Raw genomic sequence first — 18,595 nt, forward strand, 5'->3', positions numbered from 1 at the left:
TTATTGCATGCACGTGTATGCCTATGTCCAATGTTCTTATTTTTAAAATTTATTTATTATTGACGTGTGTAGTGATTTGAATGATAACTGTCCCCTAGGCTTAGGTGTTTGAACAGTAGTTGGAGGAAATACACCACCACCTGGAAAAGTTTATTTATTTTTTTTAACATTTATTACTTATTTAGTGTGTGTGTGTGTGGTGTGTGTGTGTGTGTGTGTGTGTGTGTGTGTATGTATGTATGTATGTATGTGTGTGTGTGTGTGTGTTCCCATATGCATGAAGTCAGGAGTTGATACTCTCCCATCATGTGGGTTCTGGAGATTAAATTGAAATTCGTGTCTTTAGGCTTGGTGGCAATTGCTAAGGCATCCCTGGCCCCAAGAGATGGTTTAGTAAGAATGAAAAAGCATTACTGAGAATGGGTATGGTCAGAGGGCACCAGACCACAAGATTCAGGACAAGTCATATACATGATACCCAACTTTCCTAGGTTGTGGATCATGGCTTTTCTCCAGCTCTTTTTGCTGGCGTATCCTGGTGGGAAAAGACTTCAAGTCACCAACTGGCTTCGTTCATGGTTAATCTTGATTCTCCAGTCTCCAGGGCTCTCAAGTCATAGCTTCTTCCCCAGTGAGTTGTGGTCCAGAGCACTTTGAGGGAAGCAGGACCATGAGCAGTCAATGTTCTACAGTGAAGTCCATGCTGATGAAGGTTGTGGTTCCTGGATATGAGGGGCTACAAGACTTTCCCTTCTTTATCTATTAGTTGGAGAAAAGGCTTTGGATTTTCTGTAGTAAGAGTTGGCTGAATCCCTGTACCACATGAAATTTAGTTTGAAATTGCCCCGTAGCCTAGAAAACAAATATAAAAAATTTAAAAATTCTTTGACAGTTTCATACATGCATTTAAAGGATATTAGTCATTTTCACTCCCCATTACCCTCTCTCACCCCCCTCACTCTCTTGCTTAAATTCCTCTTTATCTATGCAACCCTCCTCCTACCCTCATGTCTCTGTGTATGTGGCCCAGTGAGTTTCATTAGGGTTGCTTGCATTAGGTGGGAGGTTATTTTCTCGGCCACATATCAGTGGACACATCACTGAAGAAAGTGATTACCACCTCCCCTAGTAACCATTATCTGGCTAGTCTCTCAGGGAGGGATGACGCCTCATGAACCCCCCCCCCCGCCCCATTTTTCTTTGTCATTTTACTTTATTTTCATTTTTATTCATCTATTTATTTTACATCCAAGCTGCAGCCTCCCCTCCATCCCTCCTCCCATCTCCTATCTCCTAATTTTCTCCTCTTCCATCTCCATCCAGGAAAGGGCAGGTTTCTCATGAGTATCAACAAAACATGGCATATCAAGTTGCAATGAGACTAAGCACCTCCCCATGTATTAAGGCTGGGTAAGGTGACCAGAGGGGTCAACACATCACAGGAAGGCTCATACAATCAGCTAACCTGGGCTCATAGGGGCTCACAGAAACTGAATGGACCACCAGGAAGCCTGCCTGGGACTGACCTAGATACCCAACCCCCTCTTTTTATGATGGAATGTCTCATATGCTCCGTCTTGAGCAGGTGACCACAGCTGTAGTGATTTCATAGGGCAACAGCTGTGTCACGTCCAGAAGACACCTTTTTGTGGCTCACCTCCCATCCTCCAGCTCTGACATTTTTTGTGCCCTCTCCTTCAAAATGTTCCCTGAGCCTTGGGGACTGATATAGATGCCCCATTTAGGGCCAAGCATGCCGTCATCATTTATTGTTGGCATTTTGATCAGTTATAGGTCTCTCTTTATTAACCACCACCAGCCACAATAAAAGTGTCTCTGACAAAGGCTGAGAGTAGCATTAATCTATGGATAATAAATATGAGTATTTAGAAGACAGCTTGTGGCTGGCAAGATTGCTCAATGAATAAAGGTATTTACTTACTGCCAAGGTTGACGACTTGAGTTCAGTCCCTGAGACTCCCATGGTGGAAAGAGAGAACTGACTCACAGAAGTTGCTCCCCCCCCCCCCCGGCCCCATCACACACAATAGAGGTGATAAAAGTATTTTAGAAGACAGTAGAACTACAAGGGACAAGAACAGTTGCAGGGATGGTGGATTTTGGCTGAAGGTAGTCTGGGAAGAGAAAGGAAGGGGAAGGTGTACCATCTGGTCAGCCCTGTCTTTCAGAAGGCTGGCCACAGGGGCCCTGCCAACCAGACAAAGTTATGATTTTAGGGTGATGAAAAGGAGAGGGAGAATGAATAAATGTTCTGGTTTGCTTTCTGTTGGTGTGACTAAATGCAATTTGGGGGAGTAAAATCTGACCTGAGACAATGATAATCAAATAATATCTTTAAATTTTTTCTTTTACATTTATGAATGTGTGCGTATGTGCTTGTGTGTGTATGTGTGCATTTATGGGTGGGTGGGTATGTGCATGTGAGTACAGTTGGTCTCATCGAATCCCCCTGGAACTGGAGTCACAGCTCAATATGGGGGCTGGGAATGGAATGCCAGCCCTCTGCAAGAATATGTGCTCTTGACTGCTGAGCTATCTTTCCAGCCCAAATAACATCTTGACTAAGGTTGTTTAATTACACACACTTCCTGAAATTTTATAAATTATAAACTAAAAGGAATTTGGGGTAGCTTGACAGGTTTAATTTATATGACCATTTACTTATAACCCAGTTTGGTACCAAGCAGACATTCAAGCATATGTACAGAGTATACATGCACATAGTCATATATAAAAACATTTTTTTTGTTTTCACACTGATTTTTTAAGAAATTATTCTTTGATAATCTAATATACTAATACAATGAATTTAGATCATATCCCTCCTCCTGCTCCCTCTCTTAAGTCCTCTTGGACACCCCGTCAACATCTTGCTCTTAACTTCTCTCCTCCTCCACCTCCTCCTCAGTCTTCTATAACCTATTGAGTCCAATTAGAGCTGTCCTTTGTTCCTGGATGTTGGAACATGGGTACCTTAACATGGTCCACACCACAGAAGAAAATGCACTCTCCCTCCCCCAGCAGCCCCCAACTGCCAATCAACTAGGGGTGGGACCTCATGAGCCCCTTCTCTAGTCATGCTGGAGTGTTGATTGGCTTGGTCTTGCTTAGGTCTATGCCAGCAAACATAGTTCAAGGGTTCAAGAGCCCTGCCACTGCTAAAAGACTTCCAAGTAGAATTAAAAAATATAGCAAGAATCTCAAAATATAATTATTCAGTTTTAAAGGTAGACTATTTATCTGATACTTTATAGCATAAGGAAATCCTTAATCTAAAAGCTATACTTTTAAAGACATAACTTGATTTCTGAGGCACAGAGCCTAACCTGGTCGTTGACCAAGAAGACTGAGCAGGCAGTCATAGCTTGGATTTATTTAAATTATTTTTAAAGATTTATTTTAGTTTCAATTGCGTCTCTGTGTGTCTCTGTGTGTGTGTTATGCATGTGAATGCAGGCGTCTGCAGAGGTCAGAGGTAATAGATACTCTGGAAGTGGAGTTACATGTAGTTTTAAGCGACCTACATGGCGGCTCATCTTGAATCATCTATAAGAGCAATATGTGCTCTTAAAATGCCTACTTTAGGGCTGGAGAGATGGCTCAATGGTTAAGAGCACTGGCTGCTCTTCCAGAGGTCCTGAGTTCAATTCCCAGCAACCACAGGGTGGCTCCCAACCATCTGTAATGAGATCTGGAGCCCTCTTCTGGCCTGCAGGCAGAACACTGTATACATGATAAATAAATCTTCGTAAAAAAAAAAAAAAAAAAGACTACTTTAAAAAATTTTAAATTGGATAAGAACTTTGAAAACCTGTTTTGAAAGAGGCGAATACACATAGCCAGACAATCGTGTGCATGGCTTGTGCACATATATGAACACATCTGTGTGCAGATGTGTACGTCTGTGCACATGTGGAGGTCAGGCCAGTGCCACCACCTCTGCTGTTACTGCAGCTGCACTGGAGGGCTTGGGGAGCCACGCCTCCCTTCCAAGCTGCTCCGCTTTGACTGGGTCATAATAGTAAAATCGAGGCTGATGGAGTAGGTGTCTTGGGTGTGATGGCAGCCTGTACTGCCTCACAGTCTGCCCAGTCTTTTCTCCACCTGCTGCAGGGACTAGGGACTGCCTGCTATTCTGCCCCTTACATTTGTCAGACCAGGTTGTTGCTGGGTCTGCCCCTCTACCTTCTATGACACCTCACAGCCCCACCATCCCTAACTCTCAGCCTTTGGCTTTCCTTTCTTATCCTCTTCCTGCCTTTAGGGGCAGGCTCAGTGTAGGCATTCCACCTGATGAGAATGAAGACGATATTTATTTGGCCAGACCTGGCACTCCTCCTGCAGGAGGGGATCCCCAACACCAATGTGTATAGATTCCCCTCATGCTCTCTCCTTCCCCACCCTTCCATTCTTTTCTACCACAGCAACTCATGCATCTGAATGCCTGGTCTGGCAGCCATCTTTAGGGCCTGTGATGATGTATATAGACAGGATACCTCTCCCGAGGCTGCTATTTTGAGATCTCTTCCAGGCTGCAGCGGAAGCTCTTTCCCATTCTCCTAACGCAGCAGAGGCACTCTCTAAGTGCTAATAGTCTTCATCAGCCCACTTGCATTGGGAGCCTCTTGCCTCATCCCGGTTTTAATTTGTTTATCCTTTTGGCTTAGAAACCATCCCAGGCCCATATCTGGGGCTCCTTTACATTTCATTGATTGATTGAGCGATTGATGGATTGTGTGTGTTTGTACACACACACATGCAGAGCTCAGAGGACGGCTTTCAAGAGTCAGGTCTCTCCTTCCACCATGTGGGTCCCAGGGATTGAACTCTGGTGGCGAGGCTCGATGGTAGTGCCTTCTCTGCTCAGCCATCTCTCTGTCCCCGTAGCTGGGGTTTTTGATGGAAAGCAATAGAGCATTCTCCCTGGAGGGCTCCCCAACTTGGGTCCACCCTGGACTGTATCCTGTACTTGCAGCTCTGGTAGCAGGCGGCACCTGTGTGATTCATCATCCGACCCTGCCACTGAACTCAAGGATATGGATGCCAGTCGTCATCTTCTACTCTCCTCTTGTTTCAAATGACAGCAACGTTTTGTTCTGTATCATCCGTCTTGGTTTGGGGAACTTACTACCCCATGATCGTATTGCTTCTACCATGTGCAGTAAGTTTTGGGGCCAACTGAGAGTTGCGATCACATTTTTTTTTTTTTTGATCTGTTTTGTTTTTGCTATCACACTTTTTATACTAGATCCACCCCCAGCTCTAGTCTGGGGTCCTTAACAAGCAGCTCTTTGGGAGGGACCCAGCCGCTTCAGCAACAGCCTTCTGCATAACCTCTCCATCAGCCCAGTCTCCTAGTGGCAGCACAAGGTAATCAGGACTTAGAAGCGTGAAGTCACCCTGGTTTGCCTGTGGCACACCCGTCACAAGCCCAGGTGCTTTGCACATTGCTACCGCCATAACTTCTCACGTTAGAATCACTGCTAGAATGCCTGGCTCTGGGAATGCACCTTACCATTTCCCCTGTTCCACTCCCAGCACACTAGTGTTTATGAGAGCAGCAGCTCCATCAACAGAGGGAACTGGATTTAGCCTCAAGTTGAGAGCATGCAACTTCATAGATGTTCTGAAGGGGACAGCCGGTACCACTGCAGTTACCCCTCTTCTAAAAATTTGCGATTTAAACATAGCAAGAATGTGTACAAGGGTGAGGTGAGCACAGTGGACTGCCTGCCCTGCTCCTGATTGGCTGCTCATTAGGCTGGCTAGCTCTGGGTCAGTGTCCCCATCACTGGATCTGGCAGGCTGTCCCCGCTTTATGCAGACATTCTCCCTCCCCTCATTATTGCCTCAACATCCCCCTCTCAAAAAGGTCTGGACATAAAAGCCCGGTGATTTTTAATCCGCTTCTGGTTGTGTTTCCTCTTCCCTCCTTTGGCTCAGTGTGGAAGAAGCAATCTACTCTTAGTGACTGTCTGCTGAACCAGACTTGTCTCTGACTCAGGGGACATAGGGGACTTTCTAGGAGACACCATGCTGCTCTAGACTTTTCATTCTTGGATTGCAGTTTCTGTGCCCGAATTTTTTAATGGCTCCATTAAAATATAATTGGCATAGAATGAACTGCATACCCTTTAAACATACAATTTGACAAAATTGCTATAAGCAGATTCCCTGAGCTCTTATCAGAAAACAAACACACAGGCCCCTGACAACTGTTTCCTGTGCTCACTGACGTGGTCCTCTTTCGCCCTTCCCACTGTCTCTCCACAGCCCAGGACAGTGCTGATCTGTGCCACCACAGAGTGGTGCCATTTATAGAAATGTAAATGAATTTTTACAATGCCCCTTCTTTTGTGGCTCCTTTTACCAGAAATAATTATTGCAACCCTAACCTAGATTTGTGTGTTACTGATTTATTTTGCTAATAGTATTCTGAGTATAACAAAAATTATTCATTGAAGAGATTTGTTATTGTTTTCAGTTATTAAATATGATTTTTTTTTGTTTTTTTGAGACAGGGTTTCTCTGTGTAGCTTTGGAGCCTTTCCTGGAACTCACTCTGTAGTTCAGGCTGGCCTTGAACTCACAGAGATCCACCTTCCTCTGCCTCCTGAGTGCTGGGATTAAAGTCATGTGCCACCACTGCCTGACATATGTGAAAATGGATTAAAAAAACAATAATAAGAATATATAAAAGGGGAAACCTACAAACACAGGAGCAAAAAAAGACAAACAAAATCCTGAAAACTGACCAGCTAACCAGTAATAATCCCTTAGACAATGTATTAGAGCAACTTCTTTCTCCCTCTGGCCTGTGAAGGACACACACACATATACATTCACCCCTTTACACCCCACACATTCACACACTCACTCCCCATTTGCCCCAACACTTACACGCATACATACATACATACATCCCACACCTCACACATACATACACTCAACCCCACACATATACACACACACTCACTCCCCATTTATCCCACACTTACACACACTCACATCCCACACATACACACATCCCACACCCCACACATATACACACACACTCACCCTCATTTATCCTACACTTACACAGATGGCCCTGCTGAGAGTCTGGCATCCTATCCATAGGACATGTCCATAGTTCCTGCAAGCCTCAATGTCTTTGGGGGTTGTTGTGACACACTGATGCTTTTGGCAGAGGTCAGCAGAGGAGAACAGGTTTATTCTATCACTTCTTCTGTCTTAGAGGCCTATGTCTGGGTGCCAGTTTGAGAGGGAACCTACTGACTGAGACTAATCTATCCCAAGAGCCTGATAACGAGGAACAAAGAAAGTTCGGGAGCCTGTAGTCAACTGCTACATCCCAGAGTGGAGAGAAGGTGGCCGCCAGGAGCAGGCATGGTGTGGGGGAGAGCTGGATGTGCAGACATGCTGAGGATGAGCTGGGCTTTGCACAACATGTATAAACATGCTATATACTTTCTCAGCTCAGCTTTCTCCTTGTGAGTTAAACATACGGTCACTTAAGTCAAGCTGTCTACTTCTCCATTAGCTCCCTCATTCTTGGGCAATAAAAACATTTCATCTGTCTTTAGCTCCAGCTTCTTCCCTGGGTTCTGATTCACAACTGGCACCCAAGTATCACTATTTTGTTGTGTTGATGTCACACATGAAATTCACTGTAGCCCAGCATCTTCCTCCAAGGCAGCTCCAAGCTTCCCATTTCAAAACCTTTGGAACCATTCTTCAATCTCCCTTCCTTTTCACTTCACTTTTGCACACTTAGTATGTTACAAAGACCTGGACACATTCCCTCTTGCTCTGATCCATTCTACTCCTCACTCTTGTCTTTCTAGCTGTGAGTTACTATGAGACCTCCGCCTTCCCCTCTGACTCATCTAACCCATTATCACCAGTTTAAGTTTCCTCTAGCCCAGCACTGTATACACTTGACTCCCTGCTAAATGTCACTTAACGGGCCCTTGCTGATCACGGAATGATTTCAACACCACAGCCTGCAGCTCAGAGTTCCTCCACCTTTTCTCGTTCATTAACCACCATGAAAGCGGGGAGAAATGTGCCGCACTTTTTCAGCTGCTGTGATTCTGGTGTCAATCATTTCCACTGTCTAGATTCTGACACCCACGCTCATGGCTTTCTATTACCTGTGTCCACTTTTCTTTCTCTCTCTCTCTCTCTTTCTTTCTCTCTCTCTCTCTCTCTCTCTCTCTCTCTCTCTCTCTCTTTTTTTTTTTTGGAAAATGTTAGCATTTAATCAACCTCCTTGGGTGGCTTCAAGGCACCAGGACACAGGCACCTCCAACATCCTTTATCTTCTCTTCAGCTCTTCCGCTGAAAAATTTGGCTTTCACGATGACAGGCTGCTTAGGGAGCTTTCCCTTCCCCAGAACTTTGTAGTAGCCTGATCGCACAGCATCAATGATGGGAGCAGCTCCAGTCTTGTTCTTTGCAGCGTTGACGTGTGTCTGCTCACTGACCAGTGTCCACAATGTATCCAGGTTGACAGTCGGACAGAAGCTCTGGTTCCTCTTTAAGTCGTAATGCCTCATACCAACTTTCCCAAGGTAGCATGCTTCCAGCATCCCTGCGGCCTCCTGGGTGCTTGCAGTATTTACTGATGCAGCCGTGCTCACGAGGCCACCGGAGTTTCCGGGTCTTCCTCAGCCTGGATGGCATGGCGGCAGCAGAACGGGAAGAGCCAGTTTTTCTTTCAAAGCCAAGGTGGCTCATCCAGGAAGAAGCATTTCCTGATAGCTGATGGTTTACATGGAGCCCAAGTCTTGTCTTAACTCCCGTGGGTTGTAATGTGTACACCACTAATGTTGACAGTATGTACTTCCTTCTACTGCTTTCTATCTTTTTTGCATGGGAAGTCCTTTTCAGAGAAAATTAAATATTGTGAGAGCAAGGCTTTGGTTATAGCTTGTCATATTTCCATAGTCATTTTCTTTCTTGTGAGATAAGACCTCATGTAGCCAAGACTGCCCTTCAACTCCCGGGGGTAGCTACTTGTAAAGACAGGCAGACGTGCCTGGAGTTCACTGGCCAGCCAGTGTAGTCAAACAGGTGAACTCCAGATTGAGTGAGAGATGCACCGAGGAAGACCCCAGCGTCAGCCTTTGGCCCCCGTAAGTACACACAGGTACACATACCAGCACACATATACACACAGACACACACCTCAAACAAAGTAGTCCTAGCAATAGCCAAATATTTGTTTTTACTTATATCAGAGTTAGTGTCTACAGAATGGCACAATTCAGGAGCAGGGTGACCGAAGCTGGGGAATATTATTTTTGGCAAATGTGGGAACAGGCGATTCAAGTTGCCTGATGGGGCATGCAGAGTCTATTCTGGGATGGAGCTGGTTTTTTTTTTTTTTTTTTTTTTTTTGGCGGGTGAGGAACAGGGTCTTGCTATGTAGCTCTAACTCCTGATCCTCTTGCCTGAGCCTCCCTAGGGCTGAGATTGTGTGTGACAATCTCAGGTTAGTGCTGCTCATAGGCTCAGCCAGAGGCTCTAGAAACGGTTTCTCACTAGAAGCGACTTCCCAGCTTTACTAGGCAGTAGTCTTTGCTTAGCTCCAAGAAAGTAGGCTGGCTTGGTAGCTGCTGGAGGGCACTGGCCCAGGAGGAAGACCTGCCTGCCGCCTGGGGTGAGGACTGACCAAGGGCTCGCCACTGCGAAGCGGGCAGGAGCCGCCCCTCACAGGAATCCATGGGCTAAGCAGCCGCTCGGGCCTTGGCCACGATCCCGGGAAAGAGGAGCAAGGGGCTTTCCACCTGCCCCTGCCCTAACCCCAGTGGCCAAGCTTCTCGGGTTCCAGGGCTTGGACCCCGCCTGCCGAAAGGCGGCAGCCCTGCCCCGCCCCGCCCCGCCGAGCCCCTCCCACCGCCCCGCCCCGCGCCCCCCGCGCCCCTCCCACCGCCCCGCCCCGCTCCGCAGAGCCCCTCCCACCGCCCCGCCCCCTCGCCTTACGGGCTCGCTTCCGTGAGGGGCGACGGAGGCGCGCTTGCACCGTGGGCGGCGAGTGCGCAGGCGCTTTCGCTGGATCTCCGCGGGCGCCAATTCCGGAGGCTAGTAGCTGGTAAGAGTCTGGGGTTGCCGAGGTCTGGAGCCGGCAGGCGCGGGGAGGTGCCGGCAGCCGGTGCGAGCGGACCACCCGGGGGGCTAGTCCTAAGGCCTCGTTTAGCCCCGGGGCCCTCGGCGTGCGGCCGTTCTGCAGTGGTGACGCGGCCTGGCCGAGGTGGCCCCGGTGATCCTGTCCCCTCGGTCTTGCGGGTCTGTCCCTCCCGAGCTAGGGAAGTGGAGCCCTGTCGTGATGGCGCGAGCTGCCTGCATGTGGCTTTCTGAGAACGTTGCTGAGCTGTGCTTGCAGGTGGAACAGCACTCACAGTTTGAGGGGGAAATCGCAGGGCGTGGTGGCACTGGGAAGCAGAGGCAGGCGGAACTCTTGGAGTTCCAGGCTAGCCTGGTCTACTTATGCTAGTTCTGGGCTAGCCAGAGCAACACGGTGAGACCCTGTATCTCACTGCATAACCACACAGGACTCTGAAAAATTAGTCTTCCTCCCCCCATCTCCTCCCTGCCAATCCCCTCTATTTAAGTGTGTTCCTGCTTTTCTGCCAACTCTGGCCTAAGTGTGGGAGGACACTGAAAGGACTAAGGATCTTTGCTCTTACAGCATTTTTGTTCTAAGTGACAAGTAAATGACATTTCCTCCTAAGCTGTTTTTGTTGGAATAGTGTGCTTGCAGAACCAGACTGTAGATAACTGTACTGGAAATTGTTGCTCATTGATTTATCCACCTAGTGAACAGGTATTTTTACTGTTACTCAGTTCAAATAACAATATTCATAGCATCTCAGAAGACTTCCCCAGAGACCCCTTCCCCCAATCCTTAGGTAACTTTTTTTTTATTAATTTGTAACTCTATACAGGTGTGCTGGCTAGTTTACTGTCAACCTGACACAGGCTGGAGTCAATTGGAACTTAAGAAAATTTGGCTTATGGGCAAGTCGGTGGTGCATTTTCTTTCTTTTTAATTTTTTTAAATTTTTTTTTTTTTTTTTTTTTTTTTTTTTTTTTGAGACAGGGTTTCCTCTGTGTATCCCTGGCTGTCCTGGAACTTGCTCTGTAGAATATGCTTACCTCGAACTCACTTGCCTCTGCCTTGCAGGTGCTAGGATTAAAGGCGTATGTCACTATGTCTGGCTGCATTATCTTGATCGATGATTGATGTAAGAGGGCCTAGTTCACTGTGGACAGGGCCACCCCTGGACAAGTAGTCCCTGATTGTATAAGGAAGCAGGCTGAGCCAGCCATGAAGAGCAAGCCAGTAAGCAGCCCCCCTCCATGGCCTCTGCTCCAGTTCCTGTCTTCAGGTTCCTGCTGTGTTTGAATTCCTCCCTGCCTTCCCTTCATGATGGACTGTTACCTGGAAGTATAAACGAAAAAGCCTTTTCCTCCCTATGTTGCTTATGGTCGTGGTGTTTATCACAGCCACAGAAACCCTAAGCAAGACAAAGGTGGAGTCCCATATTCTTTGGTGTCAAGCTTCTTTTACTCAAAAGTATGCATATGAGAATGTGCTGTGGGCCAGGTGGTGGTGGCGCACCCCTTTAATCCCAGCACTCGGGAGGCAGTGCCAGGCGGATCTCTGTGAGTTTGAGGCCAGCCTGGGCTACAGAGCAAGAGCCAGGACAGGCACCAAAACTACATGGAGAAACCCTGTCTCAAAAAAAAAAAAAAAAAAATAGCTGTGTTGTGAAAATACAGTTCTGATGGTGAAAAAGCGGGAAGAAAAGTTAAAGAAGGCAATCGTACAAACTGAGAGGACATTTTCGATAGGGAGGGATGATCTTTCCAAGGGATGACTTTATAGCAGAAGGTTGACAGGGAGCTGAGTTACAAGCGAGAAAAGAAACTGAGCTTGGGTGAACTTGACAGGTTCTCCCAGAAGAAAGACCTGTCGCAGAAGACGTGCAGGGAGATGTAGCCAGAGGCAGGCAGAGGCTTGATAGAAAAGGCTCTGGCTAGGGTGTGAGGGTTTGAGGTGTGCAGATGTGAGAAGGATGGTCCTGATGCTTTCCACATGTGTACAGTGTGAGGGCCCATCCATTTCCTTCATCAGAGAGGCTCTGCAAAAGTGCCGACATGTCTTCATGGCTGGGAGACATTGACTCAGATTTAGAAGACACTACGGAAATTAGTAATTTATTCCAACTCTTGGTTTTTCTTTTTCAGGGCATAGTCTCAATATGCATTGCTGCTGTCCTGGAACTTGCTCTGTAGACCAGGATGGTCTCGAACTCAGAGGTCCATCTGCCTCTGCTTCCTGAGTGCTAGGATTAAAGGCATGTGCTACCACCACCTGGCTTATTCCGACTCTTAAAAATATTCCTGGAGGGCCGGGCGGTGGTGGTGCACGCCTTTAATCCCAACACTCGGGAGGCAGAGGCAGGCGGATCTCTGTGAGTTCGAGCCCAGCCTGGGCTACCAAGTGAGTTCCAGGAAAGGCGCAAAGCTACACAGAGAAACCCTGTCTCTCTGAAGACCTCGGTAGTGTCTTGCAAGGCATTGAAGGCATACTCACAGTGAACTCTACTCCCCTCACCTACACTGTCTTCCTGGTCTCTGCCCTTTGGTCTTTTACTCCACTGCCCAGGTCCTGACTCACCCCGGAGGGCCCTCAGCCAGTCCACATTGCATGCTTCCAGTTGTTCTGGATCTGTGATAACTCTGCCGGGTACGATGCGTTCAAAGGCAGCCAGGTCCTCCTCAGACACAGTAGAAAACGGCAGCCATTGCACAGGGTGTCGCTCAGGGGTTAGCATCACCTCAGGGCTGCCAGAGACTGAGGAGTACCCTCTGCAAGCCAAGGGTCTGTATGTACCCCACGGCAACCCAGCCACTTCAACCCCACTGAGGTTCTCTGAATGTACGTCCTCCTCCATCCTGGATATGCCCATAAGAGCCTTGCAGAACATCTGGGCACCAAATGGAGCACTATTGCTCCTGTCCAAAAAAATAAATAAATAAACAAATAAGTAAATAGATCGGAAAAAAAAAAAAAAAATTCCTGGAGGGCTGGGGAGATGGCTCAGCCGTTAAGAATGCTTCTGTCGCAGAGGACCTGAGTTCAAGTTCCAGCACCTGTGTCAGGCAGCTCACAGCTCCAGGCACCCCCACTCTTATGGACATATGCATACACCGTGCACACATACATACACACACACACACACACACACATACACACACACACACAATTAAAAAATAAATCTTAAACCTATGAAGTCAGGTGTAGTGTATACCTATAATCCTAGTGCTTAGAAATCTGAGGCAGGAGGATCCCAAGTTTGTGGCCAGTCTAGGCAACATAGCAAGACCCTGTCTCCACATCTAAAACATTACCATCCAATAGTCAACTTGAACTTGAAGAGGCATTTCCTTCATGAGAAGCCCATTTGTGTTTGGTCACCTGTCCTCATAGATGTTTTTTCCAGTGTTCATCTACTTATTGATGTGGGGACCTAGGACCTATGTGTATAGAGCATGCATTTTACCACTGGGCTACACTCCTAGTCAAGTTTTCTTGCTAATAATCAGAGTGCCTGGTAAATGGGCTATCGTTCAGAGGTCCAGCAACACTGAAGATTGTTAGTAGTTATCCGTTGCCTTCTAGTCAGTCAGCACACACTAGTTATCTACTGCCTTTAGTCAGTCAGCACACACTAGTTATCTGTTGCCTTTAGTCACTCAGCACACACTAGTTATCTGTTGCCTTTAGTCACTCAGCACACACTAGTTTTTTTTTTTTTTTTGATTTTTCGAGACAGGGTTTCTCTGTGTAGCTTTGTGCCTTTCCTGGGACTCACTTGGTAGCCCAGGCTGGCCTCGAACTCACAGAGATCCGCCTGGCTCTTCCTTCCGAGTGCTGGGATTAAAGGCGTGCGTCACCACCGCCCGGCTTCAGCACACACTAGTTATCTGTTGCCTTTAGTCACTCAGCACACACTAGTTTATCTACTGCCGTTAGTCAGTCAGCACACACTAGTTATCTGTTGTCATCTAGTCACTCAGCACACACTAGTTATTTGTTGCCTTTAGTCACTCAGTACACACTAGTTATCTGTTGCCTTTAGTCACTCAGCACACACTAGTTATCTACTGCCTTCTAGTCGCTCAGCACACACTAGTTATCTGTTGTCATCTAGTCACTCAGCACACACTAGTTATCTGTTACCTTTAGTCACTCAGCACACACTAGTTATCTACTGTCTTCTAGTCGCTCAGTACACACTAGTTATCTGTTGCCTTTAGTCACTCAGCACACACTTGATTTTTTTCCGCCCACATTTAAGTATGTACTTGAATTTATAAATTCTTGGTGTAGAGTAAGATTTACTCCATAGTTGCTAGAGAAAACTTTGGATTTGAGTGTTCCATCTGTTACATAGCTGTCTCTTCCACCATTGTGCTCTTCTTGGCAAGCTGAGTCAGCATGATACCTATTAAGCATTCCATTGTTTGTAAGTGCATGATGCTGATGATTATCAATAGGCTTGTTTTCATTAAGTTTCCTGAGGAAGTACTTAAATAAAATGATCTAGAACAGAGGACAGTTCATTTAACCTGGTTGTTACCAGTCTCCTAGTTTGCTTTGTGTTGCTATGGTAACCACCATAACAATCACCAACATTAGGAAAAAAGGTTTGTTTTATCTTATAGGTTATAGTCCGTCATTGAAGGAAACCAAGGGAGGAGCTTGGGCCAGAAACCATTCTGTTGCTTACTGTCCTGCTTCCTGGCTTGCTCAACTAGCTTTCTTATGCAGTCCAGGCCCACCTGCCTAGAGATGGCCCAGCCCACTGTGGCCTGGGCCCTTGTGGTGGTTTGAAAGAAAATGGCCCCCAAAGGGAGTGACACTATTAGGAGGTGTGGCTTTATTAGAGTAGGTGTGGCCTTGTTGGAGGAAGTGTGCCACTGTGGAGGCGGGCTTTGAGGTCTCACATATCCTCAAGCTGTGCTCAGTGTGATACACAGACCACTTCCTGTTGCCTGCAAGATGTAGGACTCTCAGCTGCTTCTCCAGCGCCATGTCTCCCTGCATGCTGCCATGTCCCACCATGATGGTAATGAATTGAACCTCCGAACTGTAAGTGAGCCACCACAATGAAATGTTTTCCTTTACAAGAGTTGCCGTGGTCATGGTGTCTCTCATAGCAATAGAAACCCTAACTGAGAGAGCTCTTCTATATTAATTAATTAGCAAGTAAGAAAATGTCTCACTGACATGGCCATAGGCCAGTCTGATCTGAGCAGTTTTTTAGCTGAGGTTCCTCCTCCTGGGTAACTTCAGGTTTATGTCAGGTTGACAGCTTAAGCTAACTATGACCATCAGTGATTTCAATTTCCTGGTTGACAGCTTAAGCTAACTATTACCATGAGTGATTTCAATTTCCTTCTTAGAATATTATTTAAACTACATGTTAATTAGTTAAATATATATGTATTTAAGCTACCCAGGAATTAGTATTTGAACTATAAGTTTGAAGTGTCCTAGCAGAAATAGAATATTGTAAGTCTGACTACAGCACATGTTGCTAGAAGAGACTTTAGTAGCATCTGAGTGGATTGTAGTGGTCTCGAACTTGTGCCAAATCCAGAGTCAGCATTGGAAAGTGATTTCACTTTAATTTTGTCTAGCCTCTGATATGGCAGTTTTAGAAGCAGTCGAAGGACCAGAGGAGCATCACAGTGAACAGGAAGGGAGTGTATGTCATTCAAGCTATAAGAATGGAGTTATATAGCCTCACTCTGTGCCTTGAGTCATTCTACCCAGGCTCCATTAGTTCTGGCCTTGCTTTTGATATTTTAAAAAAGTGAAAAATTATAATATTTTTCAGTATGAATTTTATGATATTTTCATTTTTATTTATGTGTGTGGCTGTGGCTGTGTGAGTGTATGCCAAGCATGCCAGTGCACACAGAGGCCAGAAGAGGGCATCAGGTCCTCTGGACTGGGGTTAAGGTGACTGTGAGCTGCCTGCTCTGGGTGCTGGGGATGAACTAGGCTCCTTTCCAAGGGTTCCAAGGGCATCAAGCACACCCAACTGCTCAGCCATCTCTTTAGCCCCTGATATTTTTAAGTAAGAAAGTAATTTAAGCTTAAGAGTAGACTGTTCCAATATTCTGCAAAAGTTCTCAGCTGACTTATTATTTGTATTTCTCTGAATATGTTTAATATGGCTCCTAATTTTTCAAAGGAAGGTGTCCATTTGCTTCTTGCTTTTAGCCTACCAGCCTGGTCTGGGATATGATTCTGTGATATGAGTACTTACTAGTGTGTGTGAGACCCTGGGTTCCATCCCCAGTACCCCAGAAACAATATAACAAAACACACTATTCAAGCTAAAGAAAAAAATAGAAAGGGAGGAAAAAGAATTTTCTAGGTGGTTAATAATTATTTTAATTTTTTTTAAGGTTCTTTTCTAAGACTTGGGCCGTTCTTACCTATTTGTCTTGAAAAGTTTATTTCCCTCCCATGGGAAGTTGATGTGCATGGTTAGCACACAGATGGTGTGAGAGAAGGAACTGAAAACAAGACTAGAGAGATTACATCAATGGAAGGCTTTTCTAAACTCAACGCAAAGGCAGACTCCTCCTTTGTACCAAAGATAACTTACCCTTTAACCATCTCTGTGGACTCACTGTGTCATCCAGGGTCATGTCTTAGCCTCCCAAGTGCTGGAATTGGATTGCAGGTGTGTGCCTTTACCTGCTGTACATAGATCGTGCCACTATCCACACCTTTCAGAAATTCTCACCTGTAAAAGCAGGCCTTTGTCTGTCTTATCTTTAGACATGATTGCATCACATTTTACAGAGAGTTGCCTTTTGCAGTGTATTTCTCAATCCCGGGATAAAGAGCCTCTGGAACTCTCCCAACCCACTCCCTCTCCCCTAAGCTCCCATTTTTCTGAGTGGCTTCATGGGTTCATTGTTACGGTGCTGTACTGATTGAAATTTTGGTGCTGTTTTCTCCCCAGGCTACTTTTCCACAGACATGATTGATTTTTCACTGTGCTGAAGCAAAGCATCCTCTAAAATCCTCTCAAGCTCCTAACTCCGGAGATGGTGACATTGCCTTGAACAAGGAGACAAGTGACTGGCTTTGTGGGACCTGGTCCTGGCTTTTGTTTTCCTCCCCGAATTTGGAGAACCATGGAGAACTGGTACTGGATGACGCTAGTGGTCTTAATAGGACTCACAGTGCGGTGGACGGTCTCTCTTCACCCTTACTCAGGTAGTGCGCTTTTCCTGTTGGAAAGACTGGTAAATATTCCTGAGTGGGTTGCTTCTGCTTGTTTTGATAACTGTTTATAGTTTTTGACTGAAACAGAAGAATTTGAGGCTTTATTGTTATGATTAAGAAAATACATGCGTCTGGCAGTGGTGGCGCATGCCTTTAATCCCAGCACTCGAGAGGCAGAGGCAGGTGGATCTCAGTGAGTTCGAGGCCAGCCTGGGCTACCAAGTGAGCTCCAGGACAGCCAGGGCAGTTACACAGAGAAATCCTGTCTCAGAAAAACAAACAAAAATCCGTGCATCTAATTATAATGAGAAAGTGTAAGAGGTAAACATACTTTGTGATATGAGCAAACAAAAATGTATTCTAGCTTGGGATATGACAGATAGAGGTGTGATTGTGTCTTGAGCGATAGAGGTGTGATTATGTCTTGAGCTAGTCCTTGAAGATGGTCTCGGAGACAGGTTTCTGTTTGTTGATGTTGTTTGTGGTAGAGAAGACACATGACTAGATTGAGAGAGTAAAGAGCAGTGGAGAAGAGTAAGATTCAACTGAGGGATGGAGAGTGACCCTGCAGACTGGGAGGAGAGCAGATTGAATTCTGCAGGTACGTAGTTAGAGCTTTGTTGCAGGTATCACATATGCTAGGTGTGAGAAATAGAAAGTGAATATTGATGTCATAGAACCCAGTTTCAAATAGACTGTCACTATAGGTGTGGTAATTAAGATTTAGCCATGTTTGAGGCACAAGGGTAACAGAGAGGTGACTGATGAAAGTCCACCAGTGCAGATTTCAGATAAGATGGCTGACTCGGGGGCTTGAGGGATTAATCAGAATTTGCTAGACAAATGCAATGGGTACAGTGTTCTAGAGAATAGGAACTTGCACAGAAACATAAGAGAATATAGTTACCAGTCTGTAGTGTTAGACTGACCTAAAAAACTAAAAAGAATTGAGATTAAAAATGGCATCAAGAGGAGTAAAAATGGAAGGGGAAAAAAAAAACAATGAAAAATTGATTGTGTCAGTGGAGAAGTAGCCTAGGGAGAAAAAAGGAACCAAGATGTAGCTCAGCATAACCATTTTTGGAAATGGCTGGGATTTTGGCTGTACATTTATCTAGGCAGATTTGGTTGTAGAAAAATTTTCTGGTTATAAAAAAGATTGTAGGAAAAAGGTCAGCGGTGAAGAGACAATAGCACCAGTAGCAATGCCAGTGTATTTTGAGCATTTACTGGTGTTTGGCACTG

General features: G+C 45.8%; 1 protein-coding gene and 1 pseudogene across 1 annotated transcript in view; one reads left to right on the forward strand and one right to left on the reverse strand.

Annotated features, from left to right (window-relative positions):
• Nucleotides 1-8,306: 8,306 nt before the first annotated feature.
• Nucleotides 8,307-8,709, reverse strand: LOC114693782 (annotated as a pseudogene).
• Nucleotides 8,710-10,020: 1,311 nt separating this feature from the next.
• Alg6 (ALG6 alpha-1,3-glucosyltransferase) overlaps nucleotides 10,021-18,595 on the forward strand; it is a 44,949-nt gene continuing 36,374 nt past the window's right edge. Inside the window, 2 exon segments of the mRNA XM_028870255.2 lie at nucleotides 10,021-10,120; nucleotides 17,085-17,341. Coding sequence (XP_028726088.1) covers nucleotides 17,260-17,341 — 82 coding nt within the window. The 5' untranslated portion in view covers nucleotides 10,021-10,120; nucleotides 17,085-17,259.

This window comes from Peromyscus leucopus, chromosome 2 (genome assembly GCF_004664715.2).
Source record: "Peromyscus leucopus breed LL Stock chromosome 2, UCI_PerLeu_2.1, whole genome shotgun sequence".
Taxonomy (NCBI): Eukaryota; Metazoa; Chordata; class Mammalia; order Rodentia; family Cricetidae; genus Peromyscus; species Peromyscus leucopus.